Below are 24,171 nucleotides of genomic sequence, written 5' to 3' on the forward strand. Positions count from 1 at the left end.
CAGACTCAAATATCAGGTCTCTGCCCAGTTGCTGGATCACCAGGCAGCACTTAGGGCTCGAGAATGGGGTGGTAGGGAGGCTACAGAAAGAAGGGGAAATTAGCCAGACTTACTGGCCAAGGTTCCTCTCTTTAGGAAGCTGTGGATGAGGACTGGATTCGAATTCTAAGAGATGTCTTCATGACCAAATGGTATGTAAAGGCTATTCTGTGCCAGACCAACGCTTTGAGACTGGACATTTCGGCAAAATTACTGGAGGCTCACTGACTCCCGCAATGTTGCACAAGAATCATTTTGACTTTACAACTGTGGTGTTATTTTGCTGAAGTGCTCTGTCTGGCGCCTAGTCAATTATCAATAATTAATTTCTATGGGAAAAAAACATAGTGCCATCATTACAGAAGTACAAATCCTGCCAACAACAAACTTGCACAGGAACTGGGAGGTATCTGTCCTTAAACACTTGTACAATGAATATTCACCGTAATCTTCCATCTCACAAACTGTTGGAGCAGAGCGCGCCTGCACCTCTGACAGCTTGGGCTTTAAAACCACAGAACACACAAAACAAATGAGCCTGGCAAGATAATCTCCTCATTTACATTTCAGGGTATGATAAACAATTGGTCAACCTCAGCTAACGTGCAGAGTTAGATATCACAGAGCCAAAGTCTCCATATTAGCCACCTAGCAAGTATTGATAGGGAAAAGAAATAATAACATGCTCATGTATGGACTCTGCTCCACAAACATGCACCCAGACCCCAGCCAGACCACGTCATACACTCCGTTTTTCACCACCCGCCACTGACAGCCTTATCTTCAGATAGTGAGGCCTAAATTCTGCAATTCCCCTCAAACCTCCCTGCACCCACCTTTGACCAAGCTTCAGTCCTAATATCTCCTTATGGAGCCCACTATCAGATTTTGTTCAACAATGTTCCCAGAGATACCTCGGGACATTAAAGGCGCAAGATGAAAGCAAGTTGTTGTTGTTGCAATGGTGAAACCAAACCATGCTCCTGCTTCTCAAACAATGTGTAGAGAGAAAGAGAGAGAGAGCGATATGATTATTTTCACCCCTCTCTCCTGTTGGTGCCAACTCAGCCTTAACTGATGACCTTTACATAGCTCAAAGCAACTGTTCTTCTGGTTGTCTTGTTGGACACTAGATGTCAATGCAGAGATGTGTCACATTAAGCATGGAGATGTGTCACAGCCAAGTGCAATGCTGACCTGACATAATGCCAGAGGCCTGTTTCACACCCTCCAAAGTTGCCTGTTGAGACTAGAAGGTGGCACTTTGGTTGAATTTATATTCCACTAACTTTGCCCAGGGGGCAGCACTTATCCAACCAGAGGACAGACAGTGAAAAATCGAGCCCAGGACCTTTGTTCTCAGGAATCAGCGCCAGGCCACCTTTTACCGACTGAATCACTACAGGCCAACTCACTCCACACCCCCTCCCCAAAACAATACTCGTTATAAATATTACCAGCAAATTCAAAACCAGGCATATTAGCACATGCCATCTCATGCATACTGATTTCAGCCCATATAGTCACTGAGAAACGAAATGCTGAAAGGTATAGGCCCTTCCAAAATGTCAGCTTTCTTGCTCTTCTGATGCTGCTTGGCCTGCTGTGTTCATTCACCTCTACACTTTGTTATCTCAGATTCTCCAGCAGTGGCAGTTCCTGCTATCTTGAAACGAAATGCTAATATATTTTAGGGAAGGAAATCTGTCATCCATAATTGGTCTGGCCGAAATGAGACTCCAAACCCATACCAATATGAGTGACAGTTAACTAGCCAACCATGTCCTCGTCACACGAACAAATAAAGAAATAAAAGAAGTGCAATTCTTCCAACTGGTATCATAGCCATGTCCAAAATTGCAAGAACCAAAGGGATCCATTTATGTCAACCTTGTCTGTCTACAGTCTTGGTGCATCTGGGCAAATGTGGTCCCTCCCCTAACTAGCTGGGAAGTTAAAGGAGCACATGAGAGTTAGTCATGCTGCGAAATAAGTGAACTGTCTGACTTGACCCCACTCTCCTATTGATGGTTTTAGTGAAAGGGTTGTGAATACTAACACAAAGTCTAGTACTGTACGCAAGTGGCCATTCGTCAGAAGAAACTCCTCCTTGAATTTCATATCAAAAGATCCTTTTAGTGACAACTTGACAAGATTAATTCAACTAAAGTAGCCAACCACTTTGCTGCCATTTCTGTCATCGCACTTAGTCAAAGAGGCATAAAACATTCAGTCTCACTTGGCAAATCAAGAAAAAAAGGTCAAGGAAAACAATAGGGGGAGGGGGAGACATGCTACAGCAGCATATTCCACACCTCACTCCCAACTAAGAGAGCTTGACAAAGTCTTCCCAAAGCACATTTCCAAGACTTGATAATTCCAGCGTCCAAACCAAAACAAAACTTCAAGTGGGAAAGCCATGTACAAAACGAAGCGGTTTTGAAGCAAGTTTTAAGAAACGGACTCCACCTCTCTCTCCACTGATACTGCCCAACCTGTTGTGTACTTCCAAAACTTCTGTTTCTATTGCAAATCAACACAATCTCAAAAAAGGACCAGGTGCGTTTCCAGGTGACATCGGCACAGACTCAGCGCAATACTGTTCATTATTCCACAACATACTCAGATAATAAACCCAGCATTATCAAAAATTCCCTTGAATATTTTCCACAAGGATAAATCACCTTGAAGAATTTTAAAGAGATAGTAATATCCATCATGGCTACTGTGGTATCTATCCTTCCTAACAAAACGAAGCCTCTGAACTCTCATTAATCAAATCAGTCTCATTTCCTTCATGTTTACACATTCAATACATAATTCAAAAGACTTACCTGAGAAATCTCCAGGTGTGATATTTGGGGAGCTGGTGGCCTCTGTTTCAGTGCAGGATGCCGTGCATTCTGGGGAATGGTAAAAGATGAAATTAAGGATGCGGGAACTGTAAACACAGATGTATCAACACCACTGTACAGGGTGAATCGCCACAATGCACCTCCCAACCCATCGTATACAACCACTCCGTGACAATGGAAAACAGCCAAATCATACACATTACCCTATTCCTCAAGCATGTTATGATTACACAGGGAAGCTAGGTGTTACGTTGGACTTGGGCTTTACAATGCTGTGGGGCGAGAACATCTCATACCGCACAAAGTTTGTAACATTTCAGAGCAAAGTTAACGGGTGTTCAGCATAAATAGAAGCCAGGAGGGACTACAGAAACAAAAATCTACAAAACTTCCATTCGCCAAACCTTGCATCAAAGATCCAGCTCTCAACAAGCAAATTTTTATAATCTTCCTCAACCCTAACTTAGAAGCACTGGCACAAAACAACATTGTAAGTGTCTTTATATTCTTTGCACTGCTCTCCTCCTTTATTCAGAAGTTTGGTTTTTTCCATAAATGCCACATAAAAACTGTGCGATTATTAGGATTTAAATAGTGGAAGAGTTTAACCCAGGACAAACAGAAGCTTGCCTCATGACTGATCCTGTGCAACCCCAGCACTACACACTCCCAACCACAGCCTAACTCACTGAAGCTCTGCAGTGTTTGGTTGGCAAACGCACAAAATAGCAGCAAAATTCACAGGCTTTGCTGAAAAACTACAGGTGTACACTCGGTGGGGTAAATATAAAACTGAACTGGATAATGTGCAGTTACTGTACCCAAACAATTAATAATCCTTCCAAGCTGGATTAGTACAGTCTTAACAAAACTCTGTTTTTAAAACACTTGAAAAGTTTAATGAAAAGCTTTGGTGATTTTTTTTCCTCCTTTCCCCTACATTGTCCCTTCTGAAACCACTGGTGGGGTACAGTCCCAGAGTTTTCAGGTAGCCTGTGGTAACAAGGGATGATAAATTCCTAAATCACATTAAAATATTTTAATCATGTTTAATCAGAGCATGGACTGTCTACCTCTCGCACACAAAAACGACAAGCTGGCATACAGCTGCTGTGGCAGCATGTTTATTATAATATTCTGGTCTAGCCACGATTCCCCCAAAACTAACACCAAGTTTCTAAAAACAGTTGTAATTTTAGACATATTTAAGAACTTACCCAGTGGCTTTTCCTCATCACTTGTAGAGAATCTGGAGTAAGGAGGTGGTGGAGAGTCTGAAAATGACGACATGGGAGTTAAAAACAGAAAGAAAAAGTGGAGAAGAAGAAGAGAAAAAAATCCTTTCTGTCTTGGGAAAGGTTTAAGTGTAGGGGGAGTGAGCTTGCAGTAATTGCCTAGATGTTCAATCGTCAGATGAGCGAGGGAGCCAGGCTGGCGCCAGACATATGGAAACTGCATATTACTGCCACTCCTTTACCTAAATAGCTTTCGAACTTCTTAGGGAAAAAAAAGGAGAAAAAAAACACGAGTTGAAATCGATCTCATTTCAAAGGGATAATTCCAGACCTCAATCCCCTCCCACTAGAGGAGGGGAGAGAAAAAAAAACCTTGAGATTAAAATCACATTCGCTCGAATCCGGTCCGGTATGTAGAATTAAGAAAATTTAAATCTTTTTCCTAAGGAAAAATTCAACACGAGATGACCACAACTTCCTTAAAACAAAACGGAAACGTTTGTCTCTGTTAGAAATGATAAAGGGAGGGTGAAATTGACTCGCTAAGTCTCCAAAAGCGAAGGAAACACACACGTTTTCGTTACTACTGTAAAACGTTACAATTGGCTAGATTAAAGCCATTTCGCGTCAAAAAATAGATGTCTTCGTGGGTTGGAAGTGAGCTAGGGAGGAGACTGCAACCGACAGCGGTCGAATCTTAAAGACTTCTTCCAAAAAACATTTTTTGCTCACTCGTAAAAAAACACAAAGGACATATGCAGGTGAAAGCCAGAATCCGCATCAGTAACATTAATATAAACGTTATCACGTCACGCATCAGTGATCCTCAGCTATTTGCAAAATGCAACAACACCGGACGAGGCTAGGAGCTTGTTTTTGGGTCTTTAAAGCGATAGTTGTAAACCAAACCCCCCCCCCCCAACGTTTTTAAACAGACCCCCGAGTTTAAACAGCGCTGATTATTTCAAAGTAAACAGATTGAATTCACAATTCTCCGCATCAAGTTATCCCCCTCTCCTTTGTATTATTAGATTCTCAAACAGGGCCTGCAGGTTCTCCTCGTCATATAAACGGCGCTTACATTATTTATCCACGATGAATAGGAAGATGCTCGCCCAGTTCCCCGCAAAAGCGTCTGTCAAGTTGTGTGTCGCCGCCACACTATTAGAACCAAAGTGACAGACTTAAAAGAGCTCAGTTGGCTAATTGCTCTAATGTGGTGATGACTGATGCCAAGACAGCGGGCACTCCATGATGATCGCCTCCTTATCTTCACGCCCCCGCCCTCAATATTTGTGTGGAATGGTGCCCCCCCTCCCGTCAAATACATGACAAGTTGTTTCTGTCTGTAATGGAGAAAGATAACTGTGGCTAAGCACCTCACTCAATTTAGAACTCAGATCTACGACCCACTTTTCATGCCGTTCCCATCATGTGCAAGGAACACCAGAGAGTGTGAATTCTAAATCACTAACTGCAGAGATGGATTGATGACAAAATAAAATCCAAAGCTAACTCTCCCCTCCCCACAAAAAAGCGCGTGAATAAATTGTAAACATCAATTAAAAAAAAAATTTAGACCCAGCACTCTCTTTTCAAGTTTCATCCGAGGAATTGGATGTATAAAGCAAAGAGCAAATTTCTCCTTTTGATAGTTAACGTATGAAATGGTTCAAATCTCCAGTACTGTTCCCCTTAAACCGTTACCCACTCACCAAGTGCTATCCACGACACACATTTGCAATCGGAGCGCCTTGGTCTCTCGGTAGGTTTGACACGAGTCAGACAGACCATTTAGGGCGCCTACAACATTTACTTACAAAGACAAGTTGGACACAATCTCATGCTTTCAAGCCTGAACATTGCTTGCCCAGGAGGCCGGGGGGAGGGGGTGGAATCACAAGGCGCATATCAAATGCTATGGAAGTTACAAACTCCCACCTTATTTCAGCGATGACTGTTGAGATTTTGTCCCGTCTGGAAGTAACTGCCCTTTTCTCCTATCTCCCGCCCCAAATTAACCACGCACTAGGCCAAGAACTCCAAAGTTCACCTGTTCCAAAGCCGTGCCATTGTCTGAGCTCTGTTTACTACAACAGCATTTTACTTTATGAATGACTGAAACAGGCATTCCGCTTACACATGGCTGAAATGTTACATCTACTCCATATGAATGATTGAAATGTACAGCTCCCGTGAATGAAGCCAGCCTGAAGCTCAAAAGTGATATCAATTTATGTGTTTGAAATCGAAATTATGTATGGTCTGCATTTTCTTAAATATATTGTATTATAAACACTTTCTAAGCTCCGTTTATATATTGAAAAACTGGGTTTTACGGTGGTAGCAGCAAGTTATGGGATCTAATTTGAGATTACGGTTAAAAATAAAGATTTCACATGAGTTTTTTTGGGAAGGTGAGGGTGGTTCTATATCCATTCACTCTTCTCACACACTGCAGTACTGAATTGTTTTCAAAATGTGACATCTTAATGAAGGCAACCCACATCGTCCAAAGCTTCTTCTCACGTGCCTCTTTGCATAGTCTGGCGAGAACCAGCCGTGTAAAAGTGATACCTTCCACGAGGAATAGGATTTTAAACCCATGTAGTTTTATAAAAACGCTAAAAATGCAAGTCTCAGCCGCGAGTTGAGTCCCCATCTGCACCTACCATCTCCATCATTACAAAAGCACCCCCTCTTCCAAAATAAACAGCCTTAATTCGAAAAAGTCTCAACACACCCCTCAAGATTTTCTTAATATGTGAAGGCTGGGCACCTGAGATGAGAGAGACAAGGGAGGGCTCACCTGGTCCACAGAGTCTGCTGAAATGGTAAGGGTTGCAGCAAACGGTGGAGCTGTCTGCGTTTCTGGAGAAACCCTCGCAGGAGTACAGTCGCTTGAGTTCGAAGAGATGCTTGAGATCAGGCCAGCGGAAGAGTTTGCAGAGTAACACCTGAGGGGCCAGTGTCTGCTTGCCAACCCTCAGCTCGTTCTTGGCCATAGGTACACAGGCGGTGTGTAACCCCCCGCTACTCTGCACCGCCTGGCTCAGCACTTCCAGCGGCTTCTCCTTCAGCCTCTTCAGCAGCAAGTGAGTGACCGACTTCAGCTCGTTTAGCGATCCGGCCAGGTCACTCCAATCGTCCGCCTCCTGCCCATTTCCTCCCGTTACCCGGCTCTGCCAAAGTCGCCGTACAAGGCCCGACCGTTTAGACCTGAACATACGACGGTTATAGACGGAATAGCCGGGGAAGGAGGGCAAATTGTAACGCTGCAGCTTCACAATGCCAGTCTGTCTCTGCCTCTCCCCTCCCGACCTGGGCTGGGAGTGAGGGGGTGGGGGGAATAGGGAGGGGGGTAAGGGAGGGGAAGGGAAGGGAAAGGGAGGGGGGATTTTTAAAAAGGGAGCAGATCACACGGCATCAAGCTGAGAGCAAAGCCATGCGTTAGCACAGCCAGCTAGCTCCGGGAACAGATCACAGCTACACTGTAATCCAAGCTGCAACATTCGGCTGGGGAAAAGGAGGCTGTGTGCAACAGGACAGGGCGGGGGGGGGGGGGGGGGGCAGAAAGAGAGACAGATACACCAACAGTAACCAATGCAAAAGGGGGGGGGGAAATAGTGAAATGTTGCAAAAAAATAAGCAACTTGGAAACCACGAGCCAGATCTTAGAGATGAAATATATCGAAAACACGCGATTTTCCTCTCGTGGGGACGGCAATATCTCCAACAACTCCTCAACCTACACCTTGCTCTTCCTCAACAAGACAAAAACGTTCCTCTTTAAAAGCTGCAGTCTTCACATTGAATGCGTGTCCTTTTCCCTCCTTTGCAATAGATCCAAGTGAGCTGCGTCTCTCCTGCAAATCACATTGCAAATTTCAGCAATGTAACAATTCAGTACATCTGCTAGGTTTCGAAGCTGTTAAAAAATCATCTCACACACACACACACACACACACCCTGGCAGGCAGTAGCGAGCTGGAGAGAGGAGTCCCTGTGATCAACATGTCAGGTTACACTATGTGGATTTTTCTCTCTACTGGTTCTCTTTCTCACTCTCTCTCTTTACAACACTCTGGGCCTCCTAACACATAACTCACCCATTGGCTCTCTGAAATCATGTGGTAGTCTAGACATTTTGGCGCGGCATTGATTTGCACTGATTGTTGCGCAAACAACGTTTCTAGTTTTTTAACCCTTTGCACACCAGAGATTTTTGTTGTAGATATTTTAATGATTTTTTTCCAAATCGATCCACTGATCACAGTTATTTTTTTAAATGCCTGTATTTGTGGTTGGCATTGCATAAATGAGTTTGCAAAATAAAACGAACAGCTAAGTCAATTCTGCATTTTCAATACACCTTCTCCTTCACCCCCGCCCCTTTCGCCGCCTGCTATCGATTGGGATTCTGCAGGGTTAGATTTTAATTCATGTCAAAGTCAATGGGGTTTTTTGAATCAAGGTGCTGACCAATGCCCGCCCTCCAGTGCCTAGCTCTGTTTCAGGGCTGATCCCACCTCTTGCAACTCCAGGGCAACTAGGGACAGGCAATAAAAGCTGGCCAGCCAGCGACGCCCACATCCCACAAATGAATTTTTTACAAATTCACCGGGAGGGAAATGGTGGAAATATCCAGCAGGAGGACAGGGAAACCAGAGCACAATCTGACCTAGCTGTGTGAATCATTTGGACTGTGAATGTTCGTAGTTGATGCAATCTCATAAATAGCCTGAGGATTTGGGGCAGGAGTAGGGCATTCGGCCCCTGAAGCCTATTCTGCCATTCAATAAAACCATGACCATGGTTTCAACTCCATTTCCCTGTTCCAACATCGCCCCCCCATTATTCTTAACTCTTGTCAATCAAAAAGATTGCCTAATTGAACACATTCAATGACCCAGTCTCCACTGCCTTCTGACTACAGAATTCCTGAATTCACATGACACCAGGTTATAGACCAACAGTTTTAAGTGAAATCACAAACTTTCGAAGCACTGCTCCTTCATCAGGTGAAGTTCACCCCAGTCCAACACCAGCACCTCCATATTACAGAATTCCAACAATTACAGACCCTCAATGAGAGGAAATTTCTCCTCATCTCTGACTTAAATGGGAGACCCCTTGTTCTGAAAAGGTACATCCAGCTCTAGTTTCCTTCCTATCTCTTGGCATCCACACATTTAAGCCTCTCAGAGCTTGAATTCTCCCAAACTCTAATGTGTTTGGGTCCTATTCAATCAACAGCGCTTTGAATACCCACATTCATCAACCTTCCTGTCCTCAGCAATGGGAACTTTGGCTGATTTCCCACATTACAGCAGTGACTGACCCTCCAACGTACTTCATTCCCTGTAAAGTGCTTTGAGATGTCTGTTGGCTGTAAGGTGTACAGCCCCTCTCCTGCTCTATTGAGTTGTCACCCTCCAGATTGTCTTGGAGTCTTGAACTGAGCTTCAAGGCCAAGATGCTGTGTCAACCAATAACTCAAGGGAACAAAATTGTCAGGGTGCAAAAAATGTTTGCTTTTCAAAAATTCTCCTCAAACATTTTCATTCACAGTTGGAGATGGGAAAATTGGTTGTTTGGCCAACAGTCAAGGGCCGTTTGATAGAACAAAGCAGAATCTATTCACTTTACATTTGGACTGGGCAAATGGTGTGTCTGAAAGATTTAGATGTTGGACGGCTCTCAGCGTGAATGTGGAAGCTGCGGTTTAGTGGTCCTCAGGTAAATCTCATGGGAATATTACCCAGAGGAACTGACACCCCTGATTCACTTCCCTGGTTGTATGGCGCGATGCTCGTGGCAGCCAGAACAATTGAGCCTGCAAAGTTGTTTACTTTTAGGTTCCAGCCCAAAAATCAGCATTGTGCTCGCCAAGTGAGCCAGAGTGGGAGCCTTCGGAAAAAGTTAACTAAGGTGCTTTTTGACAAAGCTGCTTTAATAAACGGTTGGTTTTGTTAATTCCCAGTAGATGCGAGACTGATATGAAATGACATTTATGGCAAATACACCACATCCCCTTTTGTGCGTCTGTATTCAAATCAGCAATTTAAAACCGTTTCCCGTAAAGCAGTTAATTACACTGTTTCAGAATGTGGTTGACGGGTAATCATGAGCAGCATTGACAACAACAACAACTTGAATTTGTATAGCAAGATGTCCCATGATGCCTGCAGCAGCATTATCAAATGAAAACAAATGGCAGTCGGCCAAAGAGAGAGGCATTAGGACAGGTAACTGAAAGCTGGATCAAAGAACCAGGTTGTACACAGAGTCTTAGAGGAGAGTAATCAATCGGCAATGAAATAAAACAAGGAATTAAATGGTAAAACAATAAAATGACATAATGACAATAGTTATGGATAGCTCATTTTCTGGAGGAGGGTCCAGACCTGAAACATCAGCTTTCCTGCTCCTCTGATGCAGCCTGGCCTGCAGTGTTCATCCAGCTCCACACCTTGTTATGTAGTTATTGGATATGTTTTTCTCCAATTTGTGTTACGTATTCCTTGTCACTCTCCCTCTCCCCCCCCCATTCCCCACTGAAGTACGGAGAGGCTGGTGAGGGTCCCTCAACCTCCACGTAGTGTCTCAGCCGAGCAGCTAACATTAATTTGAGAATCAGTGAGAGTTGCTGGCCCATTTGACTACAAAAGACGATAAGAAATAAAAGCAGGAGCAGGCTGTTCGGCCCTATGAGTCTATTCTGCCATTTAACAGGGTCCTGGCTGATTATTCTTCTTGCCAGCTGGTGACACTGGGACCTGTTGCGGTGGGGAGTCATTGAGTACTGATCAGAAACAACCCTTTCTGAGTCTTGTCCATCCTCAACCCAGAGCTATTGAGCTCAACAGTATTGAGCCCCACTGAAGCTGGTTAACTCTGCTAACACAGTACAAATCTGGAACTGAAAATTGAACCTTTGGTGTTGCAATTACTCTGTAACTGTTTTCACTATCATTTGGGGAAACAGCGCATAATGAGGGATTGTTGAATATTGTTCCCATAATATAAGTGGACTATTGAAAAACCTGCTGATCCTGCTATAGGAAGGATGTTGTCAAACCTGAGAGATCACAGAAAAGATTGACAAAGATGTTGCCAGGACTGGAAGGTTTGAGTTACAAGGAGAGGCTAAACAGGCTGGAGCTTTTTCCCCTGGAGTGTGGGAGGTTGAGGGATGACCTTATAGATGTTTATAAAATCATGAGGTCTTTTCCCTGGGGTGGGGAGTCCAAAACTAGAGGGCATAGGTGTTTACAGTGAGAACGGAAAGATTTAAAAATTACTGAGGGGTAGCGTTTTCATGCAGAGGGTGATGTGTGTGTGGAAATGAGCTGCCAGCTGAAGTGATGGAGGCTGGTACACTTAAATTTAAAAGCCATCTGGATAGGTCCATGAATAGGAAGGGTTCAGAGGGATAAGGGCCAAACACTGGCAATAGGACTACGTCAGATTGGGATGTCTGGTCGGTGTGGATGAGTTGGACCAAAGACTGTTTCCATGCTGCCTGACTCTATGACTTCACATATTTAATTGATGATGTCACATCAACACTATTAGCTCAACCTCTTGCTCTCCTAAACCTGTCCCATTTCAAATTCTCGCCAAATTACCATGCTTTCCAAAGCTCCCAGATATTGTGATTGCACGGTTCACTGTACCCTCTCCTTTAAATCTGCTATCATCACCGCCGCTCAAAAATCCAGCTCCTTTTTCACACTCAACTTTTCCTTCCCATGTAACATTGTGGAACCCATTGTTGCTGTCCAGCTCAGTCCTCATATCCCCCACAGTCTGCTGCTCGATTCCCATTCGTCCAGTTTCTGTCCTGCCTGCAGCACCAGACGTGATCAAAGTTAGCCACCAAGTCCATTGTGAAGTTCACTATGCTGGGCTATTCGTCATTATTCTCAGGCCTTTTGTGATGTTAGAAGCAATCAACTTCCATTCATCTTACAGTAGCCCTATGCCAGAGAATGCAGGAACATAAGAACAGCAAATGGAAAAAGACCATGGTCCAGATAATTCGTCTTTTACGAGTCACATGATGTGATAGCGGAGTTATTGACTAATCGTGACAATCAATCTTTATAACAGGTACAGATGATTATGTGTGGAAGTGAAGTAAAGCTTTGAAACAACAGGTCCAAAATCACTCATACCTCCGAAGCTATTACATTCACCACACATCATGTCTCAAGTTACATGTGTCCTGGTTTCTGTAATGTTATTATCATTGTAACATTATACCCTCCCTTAGGGAGGGAAGTCCAGGATTTTAACCTGATGATGGTGAAGAAACATAGAATCACAGAATCCCTACAGGCAGAAACAGACCATTGGACCCATTGAGTCCACACCAATCCTCCAAAAAGCATCCCACCCAGACCCAACTCCCTACTTTAATCCTGTAACGCTGAAATTCCCATTGCTAACCCACCTAGTCTGCACGTCTCTGGAACCAATGGGTAATCTAACATGGCCAGTCTACCTAACCTGCACATCTTTGGACTATAGGAGGAAACAGGAGCTTTTGGTCTAATATTATCTGAACCTCCGAGTGGCACAATTGATAACCAACTAGAAGTTCTTGTATAATTACTAAGCATGCAACACTGAACACAATAAGGATAGGTTTAACATAACACTGACAGAAAATTATCATGGGAACTTTGTAGGTTAAGAAAGTAATGTTAACCATTATATCTAAGGAATCTCAGCCTCTCACAGTTAAGCAATAAATTCTTTCTTGTACACAGCCAGACTTTTAAAATATATTTGTTAATAGGTTTGGGTATCACTGACTGGGACAACATGGATTGCCCATTTCTAATTGCCCCTTGAGCTTTCAAGGATAACTTAAGATGGGAGGTCACAACTTATCCTCATTGCTATGGGTCTGGAGGTGTTTCACATTCCAGATAAGGACAGCAGATTCCTTTCCCTAAATGACATTAGTGAACCAGATGGGTTTTCTTTAATTGGCAATCAGAACTAAAAACCAAAAGAACTGCAGATGCTGTAGATCAGAAATAAAAACAAAGTTGTAGGAATAGCTCAGCAGGTCTGGCAGCATCTATGAAGAGAAATCAGAGTCCCGAAAAGTTAACTCTGATTTTTCTTTACAGATGCTGCCAGACCTGCTGAGCTTTTCCAGCAACTTCAGAATTAAGTTCTGGTTATGCAAAGTTGAGGTGACTCAGAGAAGAACAGGAATTAAATACTCCAATATTAATCCTTGACTGTATAATAAGCATTCAGAAGTACAATTAAAAACTTCTAAAATTATTTCTACATTTTCACTCATGCTTTACTCATTATTCTTCAGCCTACGTTTTCTAAACAAGCTTCATTCTCTCACTCCAACATCGATGATTTCAATTTTCCAAGTGCTTGGAAATCCCAACCTTTTCTAAAAGTCATGCTTCAATCTCACTGACAGGGCTAGTATTTATTGCGCATCCTTAGTTGCCCTTGAGGAAATGGTGATCTTGACCCACTGTAGTCCAAGTGGTGTAAGTACACCCATGGTGTTGTTTGGCAGAGAGTTCCAGGATTTTGGTACGGTGTTATTGAAAAGCGAGGGCATAAAAGATCTTGTAAAAAGCAGCAGATTCACAGAACATTATTACCTGTAAATCACATCGGCCAAGATCTTATTGAATAGTGGAGCAGTCATGAGGGGCTGAATGGCCTACTCCTGCTCCTGAATCAATGTTAGGAATTAGAAGGAGAATTTGAGGATATTTCTGTTCCATTGAACTTGCTACCCTTTACAGGACTAGTCATGATCTTTCCATTCATATTCTCAGTTCCTTAGAGACAGTAAGGACTGCAGATGCTGGAATCCAGAGTCTTAGAGGTGTGTAGCTGGAAAAGCACAGCAGGTCAGACAGCATCAGAGGAGCAAGAAAGTCAACATTTTGGGCCGAAACCCTTTGACAACTCGAAACATTGACTTTCCTACTCCTCTGATGTTACCTGAACCACCGTGCTTTTCCAGCCTCACACCTACAGGTTCTGACAGGGCAGTATGATGGCTGAGTGGTCAGCACAGCTATCTCAGAGCGCCAAGTTTGGTTCCACCCTCGGGCGACTGTCTGTGTGGAGTTTGCACATTCTCCCCGTGTCTGCATAGGTTTCTTCCAGGTGCTCTGGTTTCCTCCAAAGACATGCAGGTTCGGGGGATTGGCCACACTGCCCATAGTATCCAGGAATGTGTGGGCTGGGTGGATTAAGCCATAGGAGATGCGGAGTTATAGAGATTGGGTGGGATGCCCTTTGGTGATTAGGTTTGGTCTCAGTGGGCCAAAAGTCCTGCTTCCATACTGTAGGGATTCAATGCATCTAAACATAATTATGCGTGAGAGTGGGTTTTAATAAACACTGTAGATGACTGAATAGAAACAATACAGACCCAGGGGTGAGAAAAGAATTGTATACTTTTACAGATCATTCAACATCTCTACACCACCTACTTAGGAGCATGACCCCAACACCTGACATCATGTTATACTTTTGGTGAGATGTTTACATTAATACAGTAGTTAAGGGGTTAAATACACCACAGGCCTGTGGGTGTGTCTCTGCGAGGTCACGCCCCCTTGTGTTCTTCTGAAATTCAGCTTTTCAAGTGTTTGCATATTTAACTTCATGCAGTGGGGGGTGGGAGAAAAGCAACGAAAATCTCCTAATTTTAGGCAGATGGTGTTATTGCAAGTATATCAGAACGATAATGTTCACAGATATCTTAAACAGTTTAAGTAAGGAGCAGCATTGTGAGTGGTTTGTTGATTCGCTATTTGATTGCAGCCGTTGTTGTTGCATTTTCCTTCTCAATGATTGGTTTCGGCTTAATAGGAACTGTTTGTCTTCTCACTGATTCATCCTGGGCTGTACCACCTTGTACCTCTTCTGGTATTACAAACATGGAACTGGGCACTTCTTTTGTGAAGCAAAACTGGAGTTAAAGACACAAGAGCTTTCATTGACAGAAGATGTTGGAAAAACACGATGTTGAACACTTCTATCAGATCTCATTTGCCATTACGTTTCAAGGAAGGGTCACCGGCCCTGAAACGTTAATTCTGATTTCTCTTCACAGATACTGCCAGACCTGCTGAGCTTTTCCAGCAATTTCTGTTTATGATTTATAGCATCCGCAGTTCTTTCGATTTTTATAAACTGTTAACCTCATCTTTTAAGGTTTGCTGTAGCGTCATTGAGTTATACAGCACGGAAACAGACGCTTTGGACCCATTTGTTCTCACAGACCAGATATCCTGAACTGATATAGTCTCATTTGCCAGCATTAGGCCCATGTCTCTCTAAATCTTTCTAACTCATATGCCCATTCAGATTGCTTTTAAATAGTGTAATTGCTTTTAAATAGTGCATTTGCAGCATTCCCTGTTTTTATTTCAGAATTCTAACAGAACCAACTTTTTTAAGGAAAAAGAGATCTGTACAGTCTCCAATCCTGAAGCTCCTAGCCATTCTTTTGTTATTATAAGTGCAACACAAAATACACTTTTGCGTCCTAGGAGTTTACTGCCACAGTATGTATTTATATTCCAAGGTGCCTCAGAGGAGGGTTTTGTAAGACAAGGATTACCATCAAACTAGGGAGGTACTGGTACTTGGAGCCAAAGGTGTATGTTTGGACCGGGCACTGAGAGGGGAGGGAGCTGGAGAGGTGGAGAGGTTTAGGGAGAGAATTTGAGAGCCTAAAAATTTACACACAATGTATATCTCACAATTCATTCATATTTCCTGAGCCCTATATGATCTTACATTGGAAACAAGACATATTGCACAGACTATCCCTTTCCTGTTCTATCTTGTTCCTATCTCTATAACCTATACTATCCTGTAACTCTGCACTCTACAGCTTTGATCTCTTGTGAACCCTTCAAATATCATCTGGAATCTCAGGAAATGGACATCTATACATCACGTTAAACTCTGACTTTCATAGCTCCATCATGTGTTTCAGTTGTCACAGTTCCTAAACTCTGGAATTCTCTCCCAAAGCATGTCCACTTCTTAAGATGTTTCTTAAAATGTAACTCTTTGGCCAAGCTTCTGGGCACCTGCCCTAATATCTCTTTGCCTGGCTTAGTGTCATATTTCGTCTGAGAAAACATTTTCGATGTTTTCACTATTTTAAGGATGTTACACAGATGCAAACTGTTGTTGCCTTCTCAATTAATTGCATTTGCTTTCACATAAGCTGTTTGATTTTTTTTCTTTAGTCTGTACAATTGGTCCCAAAGCTAGTCAACATGGCGATTCATAGCACAGGCCCCTGGGGATGATGGTTCCTTCCAACATGTAGTTTCACATACCTGTACATCCCAATAATTGCAGATTCATTGGAAGCAAGTGTTCCGTTTTCCAGCTGGCTGCTGAGAAAGCTGGTGGAGGCCAACACGAAGTGCAGGCTTCCTCTTCCTGTCCATCCAGGTTGAGTCTGGAGAGCGCACTTTAAAAAAAAGAAAGCAAGTGAAGAAGCAGAATTGTTACAGTGCAGAAGGAGGCCATTCAGCCCATCATAATGGCACTGGCTCTCAGAATGACACTTTGTGCCATCCTCTGCCTTTCCCCCGTGATCCTGTACATTCTTTCTTTTCAGAGAAGGGTCTGGCTGCGTTTTGAATACTGGAGCCACCACACTCTCAGGCACACAAATCAGCCGTTGCATCGGAAGCATCTTTTCTCTCACCTTGACTTTGCTTCTTTAGTTTTACTAGTAATTCAATATAATTATTTGGCCTTAAACAAAAACAAAAAAAAGCTGTAAAAACTCCACTGGTCTGGCAGCATCTGTAGAAAGAAAACAAGAGTTAGCATTTTAGGTCTGACCCTTCTTTGGAACTGACTTTTTCAGAGTTTAACATTTTGAGTCCGGTGACTCTTCTTCAGAACTAACATCAGTTCTGAGAAAGAGTCACTGGACTCAAAATGTTGACTCTGTTTTCTCTCCATGGAGGCTCCCAGACCTGCTGAGTTTCTCCAGTTTTTCTGTTTTGTTTCAGGTTTCCAGCATCAGCAGTTCTTTGTTTTTTATTTACTTTCATTATTTGGTCCCTTGTCTTAGAGCCTCTCGAGAGATAGGAAGGGATGAGACTGATGCAAAGACAGAAATTGTAGGGAATATTTACCAGGTCTGGCAGCAGACGAGGAGAGAGAAAAAAAGTTAATGCTTTGAGTCCAGAATGACTGTTCTTCAGAACTATTGTTGTGAACCTTTGATTTGCAATATAAGTGGAATAAATTAATCAGATCAGTGTGGGTGTTGACGCAGAATGAGTTCTCGCTACGAGTCTAAAACATTGGTTCTTTAAAAAATGTCATTGTGCAATGTATTTGTGCCATCATGTCTTCTTTTAAAAAAAGTCAACCTGTTCAGATTGGAAGTGACACATCTCTGGAGTAGGTGGAACTTGAACCTAGGCCCCCTAGCTCAGAGGCAGGGACATTATCACTGAATCAAAAACGCACATTGTTATGCTATCAAGGCAATAGAATCAACTAGATAACAAGGTTTTGAGCTGGATGAACACAGCAGGCCAGGCAGCATCAGAGCAGGAAAGCTGACGTTTCGGGTCTAAACCTTTCTTCTGAGATTCTTCTGTGATTTTCTGAAGAAGGGTCCAGACCTGAAATGTCAGCTTTCCTGCTCCTCTGATGCTGCTTGGCCTGCTGTGTTCATCCAGTTTCACACCTTGTTATCTCAGATTCTCCAGCATCGGCAGTTCCTATTATCTCAGAATCATCTGGATAACCAATTACTTAACTAGTTAACCAATCACCCTGTCAGCTGCAGCTTTCTTGGTAGAACTCTTGCCTCTGAATCCCAAGGGTACAGTGAGCAGACAATCCGCGTTTGACACTCCAATGTAGTACTAAGGGGTAGTGATAACCTCATGGCTGGTAGAACAAAAGGAATTTGCCAGATTGGCCAAACAGGAAGGATGCCATGGATGGGGACACCTTGGCTGATAAAGTTCTGAAAATTGCGAACCAAGTAATGAGGCACAGTGAAAGCACAACAGCCAAGTGCTAACGACATTAGCATTGTGTAGAAGGCCATATCTTCTTAATTGTTCAACCAGAGGAGAGAGGAGTTCATATTTTCGACAAATAAACCAGACTGATGGATCTATAGAAAGTTCTAGAAAACTGTCCAAAAAGATGTGAAGTTGGCTTAGCTGCAGGTCTATCGCTTGGACCTTCTGGAGACGAAGAAGGAGCGACCAACATGGCAAAGGCAAAGACTAACTGACCACCTGGAGTGAGAGAGGAAGAGGACAGCCACTTCACAAATCAAACTAAAGTTCCTCTGGGAAGTACTGTAATGACTACGGGGATCGGACAGGATTAGGAGTAGAGATAATGGGAACTGCAGATGCTGGAGAATCCAAGATAACAAAGTGTGGAGCTGGATGAACACAACAGGCCCAGCAGCATCTCAGGAGCACAAAAGCTGACGGTTCAGGCCTAGACCCTTCATCAGAGAGGTTATGAAGGGTCTAGGCACAAAACGTCAGCTTTTGTGCTCCTGAGACGCTGCTTGGCCTGCTGTGTTCATCCAGCTCCACACTTTGATATCTAGGATTAGGAGTAGTGTTGTTAATATTAAAGTCTCACTTTTACTTGTTCCTTAACAAAGTTGCGACAGTTTGAATCGATGCCAACAGTAGTTTGCAGTAATTTGACCAATCTGGTATTGTAGGATACCTGGGTAATTCATTTATAACCAATTGGTTAAGGTGTCTGATGAGTCTGAAAGGGTTTGGACAACAGGTGGTGCTACACTGGGGGCACTGTTTTGTTTTTGGAGCAGACATTAAAGCTGCTCAGCTGCCCTCTCAGGTAGGTGGAAAAGATCCCACCGTGGCAGTTTGAAGAAGAGCAGAAAGTTCGCCCATGTCCTGGCCAAGACCTATCCCTCAGTCGACATCACACAAACAAATTATCACAGGACTGCTGGTAGCACCTTGCTGTGTGCGGATTAGCTGCAGTGGTTTCGCTACATTTCAACTGTCCAAAGATGTGCAGGTCAGTTGAATTGGCCATACTAAACTGCCCCATAGTGTCCACAGATGTGCAGACGAGGCGGATTAGCCAGGGGAAATACAGTATTATATGGATAGGGTCTGGGATGGGTCGGAGTGTGATGCTGTTTGGAGGGTTGGTGTGAACCTGATGGGCTGAATGGCCCACTTCCATGGTGTAGGGATTCTATGAAATGTTACTTCATTTGGTGTAAAATGCTTTTGAGATTTCTGGTGGTTATGAAAAGCACTATATATAAACATAGTATCAGAGATAATGGGAACTGCAGATGCTGGAGATTCCAAGATAATAAAATGTGAGGCTGGATGAACACAGCAGGCCAAGCAGCATCTCAGGAGCACAAAAGCTGACGTTTCGGGCCTAGACCCTTCATCAGAGCTTTGTTGAGTGTGAGGACGAGTTCAGCTAGGCGGATGAGAGTGTCGGTGGAGGGGGACTGGTCGGGCCTGCGGGACAGGAAGAAGCGGAGGGCCTTGAGGCCATCTCCATGCGGAATGCAGGTGTACAGGGACTGGACGTCCATGGTGAATATGAGGTGTTGGGGGCCAGGGAATTGGAAGTCCTGGAGGAGGTGGAGGGCGTGGGTGGTGTCACGGACGTAGGTGGGGAGTTCCTGGACCAAAGGGGAGAAAATGGAGTCCAGATAGGTGGAGATGAGTTCGGTGGGGCAGGAGCAGGCTGAGACGATGGGTCGACCAGGGCATGAAGGGTCTAGGCCCGAAACGTCAGCTTTTGTGCTCCTGAGATGCTGCTTGGCCTGCTGTGTTCATCCAGCCTCACATTTTATTATCTATATATAAACATAATTCCTTCTTTCTTTAATCAGCATAACAAACCTAGTAATTATTCAACAACCAAATTATGCTTAGCTTTGTGATGTTGGTTGAGCATGAATATTGATGAGGAGACCAGATAGAACTCTCTTGTTCTTCAAAATAGTGCCATGGGATCCTCAATGTTCTGTGGAGAGTCCAGATGAAGCCTCTGTTTAATGTTTCATTCAAAAGATAGCACCTCTGATTCTGTGTGTGTGTGTGTGTGTGTGTGTGTGTGTGTGTGTGTGTGTGTGTGTGTGTGTGTGTGTGTGTGTGTGTGTGTGTGTGTGTGTGTTTGAGAGAGAGAGATCATCCACGTAGGTATGAGCACTAGACTGCACCACAGGTGCCTCAGTTCAGAATATAAACCCATCCTCTTGAGACAGGACTTGAAGCTAAAGTCCTCTCATTCAACATAGAGTATAAAACCAAGTTGATTGTTGCATTGAAGTAAATGGTTAAATTTAAAACTGTACAACAGTGAGATGAAAACTTTTATGCAGGTTAACCATTGGACTTTTTAACTGGATGAATCTGTAAAGACTCCTCTAAACTGTTTCAGTGTATCTGCATATTAAACTGTCGGCTTAGTTTACTGTCAGATGCATACTGGCTCCACAGCACAACCTGGTTTACATTTACAGATACGTACTTGCTGATAATAGTCTTAATATCACACCTAAAGGTCCCGCAATAACCCTGGGTTATCCAGTCCAGCTAGTAAAATCTGAGTGAGTGTGTTAGTGTCTGGAATTCCCACACCAGAGCTCCCTGCTAGATTTTCTGGCTCTTAAAATCCTTTGACTTTTGAATATTAATATTTGGAATTTCTCCAAATGGCATGTGAAAATCAGGAACAAGTATCATGACAGGAGATATTGACTTTTATCCAACAAATCCTGGAGTTTAGAAAGTTGAAGATTTTTTTATATTCCTGTGTTAACAGCTTGCTGGGCATGGCCATAAATGAGCTTATCTGAGTGGGGGGAAGAGTGTGGTTTATCCTGTATGAGGGGAGACATAGCAAGAGCTAAAGCCAAGTATATGAAGTTAGTCTGTAGATCAGTCACCATCTCACTGAAGATTGGAGCTGGATTAATGAACTAAATAATATACTTCTGATTCTATGCTCCGGTTCTCGAGTTTCACTGCACAATCCAGGATTACGCTTCAGATTCAATATTGAGGGCCGAGTAAAATCTCAGGTAAAATGGTAAATTAAAATACGATCATCACCTGCCACTTCACCACCTCCAGATCCATATTCCCCTCCCCTCCTCTGTCAGTCTTCCGCAGGGACCATTCCCCTCCCCCGTATACCTTGGTCCATTCTTCCTTCACTCCAAACAGCACCCCCATTTTCCCACGGCACCTTTCTATGCAACTGGAGCCTGTTTACATCCTCCCTCCTCAGTATCCAAGGCCCTAGACACACCTTCCAGGTGAAGCAGTGATTCACCTGCACTCAATCTAGTCTACTACATTCATTGCTCACAATGTGGTCTCCTCTATATTGGGGAAACAAAGCATAGATTGGGTGACAGCTTTGCAGAACATCTACATTCCATTCACAAAAAAAGGCCCTGGGCTTCCTGTTGCCTGCCACTTCAAAACAGCGCCATGTTCCCTGGCCAACACCTTGGTCTCAGGCTTGCTGCTGTCTTCCAGTGAAGCTCAGTGCAAGTTGGAAGAATAGCACCTCATTTTCTAGTTGGAACCCTGCATCTTCTAGACTCAATATTGAGTTCATCAATTTCAGGGCTTGAGCACCTTCTCCCATATCCTAATCCCAATCTCCACACACTAGGTCTTGTCATCACTTAGGCTGCTATCATACACAACCCATTGTCAGGCACCAGCAGACCGCATTAGCAGCTAATCATTCTCCCAGGCTGACCTTTACCCACTCTTTTGTCTGCCCAAATCTCCACCTTATTCACTCCTGCTCCCCTTCTCTTTTCCCTTCTTTAGCATATCCACCAACCTTATTCCAGCTACAACCAATTCTGAAGAAGAGTCTCTGGAGCTGAAGCATTAACCCTGTTTCTCTCGGTACAGAAAGTACCAGATCTGCTGAGTTTTTTCAGCAATTTCTGTTTTTGTTGTTTAATAAATTCCTTTACATATAATCTCTCTGGAGTCCTGGCCAACACTTATTCCTCAGCCAATACAATGAACACAGACTATCTGCCCAACATTACAATGCCATGGGAGCTTGCTATGTGCAATTTGGTGACTAAATTCCTAGTCAATCTAATTTACAGCAAAGTAATCCAGGACTTTTCTGAGATTTTGGAAGGGGCTAAATTGATACAAGTTCTCCCTTACCCATGTGATTGGGTGGGGTGGGAGATAAAATGAACATTTCAACATAAGATTTTCCTGGTAATTCTCTGAATTGCGTCTGTACCATCTAAACTGTGTGTGTGGATGATGCACTCTATCACTGGAGCACATTATTTGGCGAGCTTTACATTTTCTTATAAATATGATATACTCACATACACTTGGGAAATGTAACTTTTAATTTGGATGTGAAACTTAAACACAGTAATTCCATGTGGGATGTCAAGAAGCTAGAGATTAGTGATATTTGTACCATCTTCAAACACTATCATTGGCAAAACGTCCAAATATGAGTTAGTGAGAAAGGGAAAATGGGAAGTTGTAATTAAGTTGTTCCATGAGCCGGGAAAACAGTTTGTTGAAGGCAGCCAGAAAGGAGAATGCTGTTTCAGCTATTTGAATCCTGCAGCACAAGATTTGCAAATTTTCCAGAAATAAACCAAGGATATAATTTTCAGTGAACTCACAGAAATCCTGTCACACAGAAAGAGCTCTACAGAGTCTCTGGGCAGGATACAAAAACGTGTTTTGTGTCTGATGGGTTATCCATCTTCTTGGCCTCCAACCAGTCTTGCTTTCTCCTTCTCTGTGCCAAGTTTCCTCATCTCCATTTATTTTATTTACACTCTTGGTTGATGTTTGTTTCTTTTACATTACCTCCCTTAAGTTTCACTGTGTTGCAAATTCCATCAGATCCTGATCTCATTCCTAACCAATGTCTCTTTTCAAAATTAGGGTGCAGAGTTAGGCCACTCATTTCCACTATCTTTCTCCTGTTGTACAAGGGTGCAGAGGTCTGTATAGGTTAATACTGAAGAATGCCTTAAACATCACCCACTATAACGATGGCATATGGACCCAGTAGGAGTATAGCTTAACATCTTGAAGGACCAAGATCTACCATCCCCAGCTTCTTCCCTGCTTTTGTTGGGCTTCTGAATGGGTCTCTCAAATTTCAAATTTAATGTTGACCTCACTTCTTGTGCACCTTCTCTGCAGCTGGAACATTGTATTATTTGCATTGTTCCATTACCCGAAAGCACTTTGAATGGGGGGTTAAAATTGTGTTCAGAGGTAATGGGAACTGCAGGCACTGGAGAATCCAAGATAACAAAGTGTGGGGCTGGATGAACACAGCAGGCCAAGCAGCATCTCAGGAGCACAAAAGTTATCAAGCAGCATCTTAGGAGCATAAAAGCTTGGTAGCTTCTGTGCTCCTGAGATGCTGCTTGGCCTGCTGTGTTCATCCAGCTCCACACTTTGTTGTCCAGCACTTTGTTTGGTATGATCTGCATGTACTGCACACAAAACAAAACTTTTCACTGTACTTAGGTACATGTGACAATAAATCAAATCAAATCAAATCCAGGTCCTTTTTACAGTTTTTGTAATAATGTTGGCCATACCAATGTAACCTGCACTTAAATGCTAGCATTCACCAAAATAAGTCCTGCTTAAGATATGAGCCTGTTTCTGTTAGACTAGCAAATGCGTTTCCTATATTATACCAGATCAGGTAGATCATTACCTTAAAAGAAGATGGAGGCAGCAACATTACCCCATGATGTGCAATAGAGCAATGAGCCTCTAACAACATAGGAAGGATTTCCCAGATAACACGGTGAGCAGTGGTGTGGCTTCTCTAATAGCTGCCCGAAGCTGGCAGCAGTGGAGGTGAGAAGGTTTCTTTAGCCACAGTTTTAAGAATCCCACTCATGCAAAGCGTCAACAATAGGGAAGCGATGAACATTCAAAAACCATACTTAAGTAAGCCTGATGGAA

At 43.2% G+C, this 24,171-nt stretch overlaps 1 protein-coding gene across 1 annotated transcript in view; it reads right to left on the reverse strand.

Moving 5' to 3' along the window:
• smad6b (SMAD family member 6b) overlaps positions 1-7,695 on the reverse strand; it is a 56,376-nt gene extending 48,681 nt beyond the window's left edge. The window contains exons 1-3 of the mRNA XM_048562520.2: positions 6,939-7,695; positions 4,112-4,168; positions 2,874-2,942 (exon numbers count right to left, since the gene is read on the reverse strand). Of these exons, the coding sequence (XP_048418477.1) occupies positions 2,874-2,942; positions 4,112-4,168; positions 6,939-7,356 (544 nt within the window). The 5' untranslated portion in view covers positions 7,357-7,695. The remainder of the gene's footprint in view (positions 1-2,873; positions 2,943-4,111; positions 4,169-6,938) is intronic.
• Positions 7,696-24,171: the final 16,476 nt, after the last annotated feature.

The sequence above is a fragment of the Stegostoma tigrinum genome, chromosome 33 (assembly GCF_030684315.1).
Source record: "Stegostoma tigrinum isolate sSteTig4 chromosome 33, sSteTig4.hap1, whole genome shotgun sequence".
NCBI classification, from domain to species: Eukaryota; Metazoa; Chordata; class Chondrichthyes; order Orectolobiformes; family Stegostomatidae; genus Stegostoma; species Stegostoma tigrinum.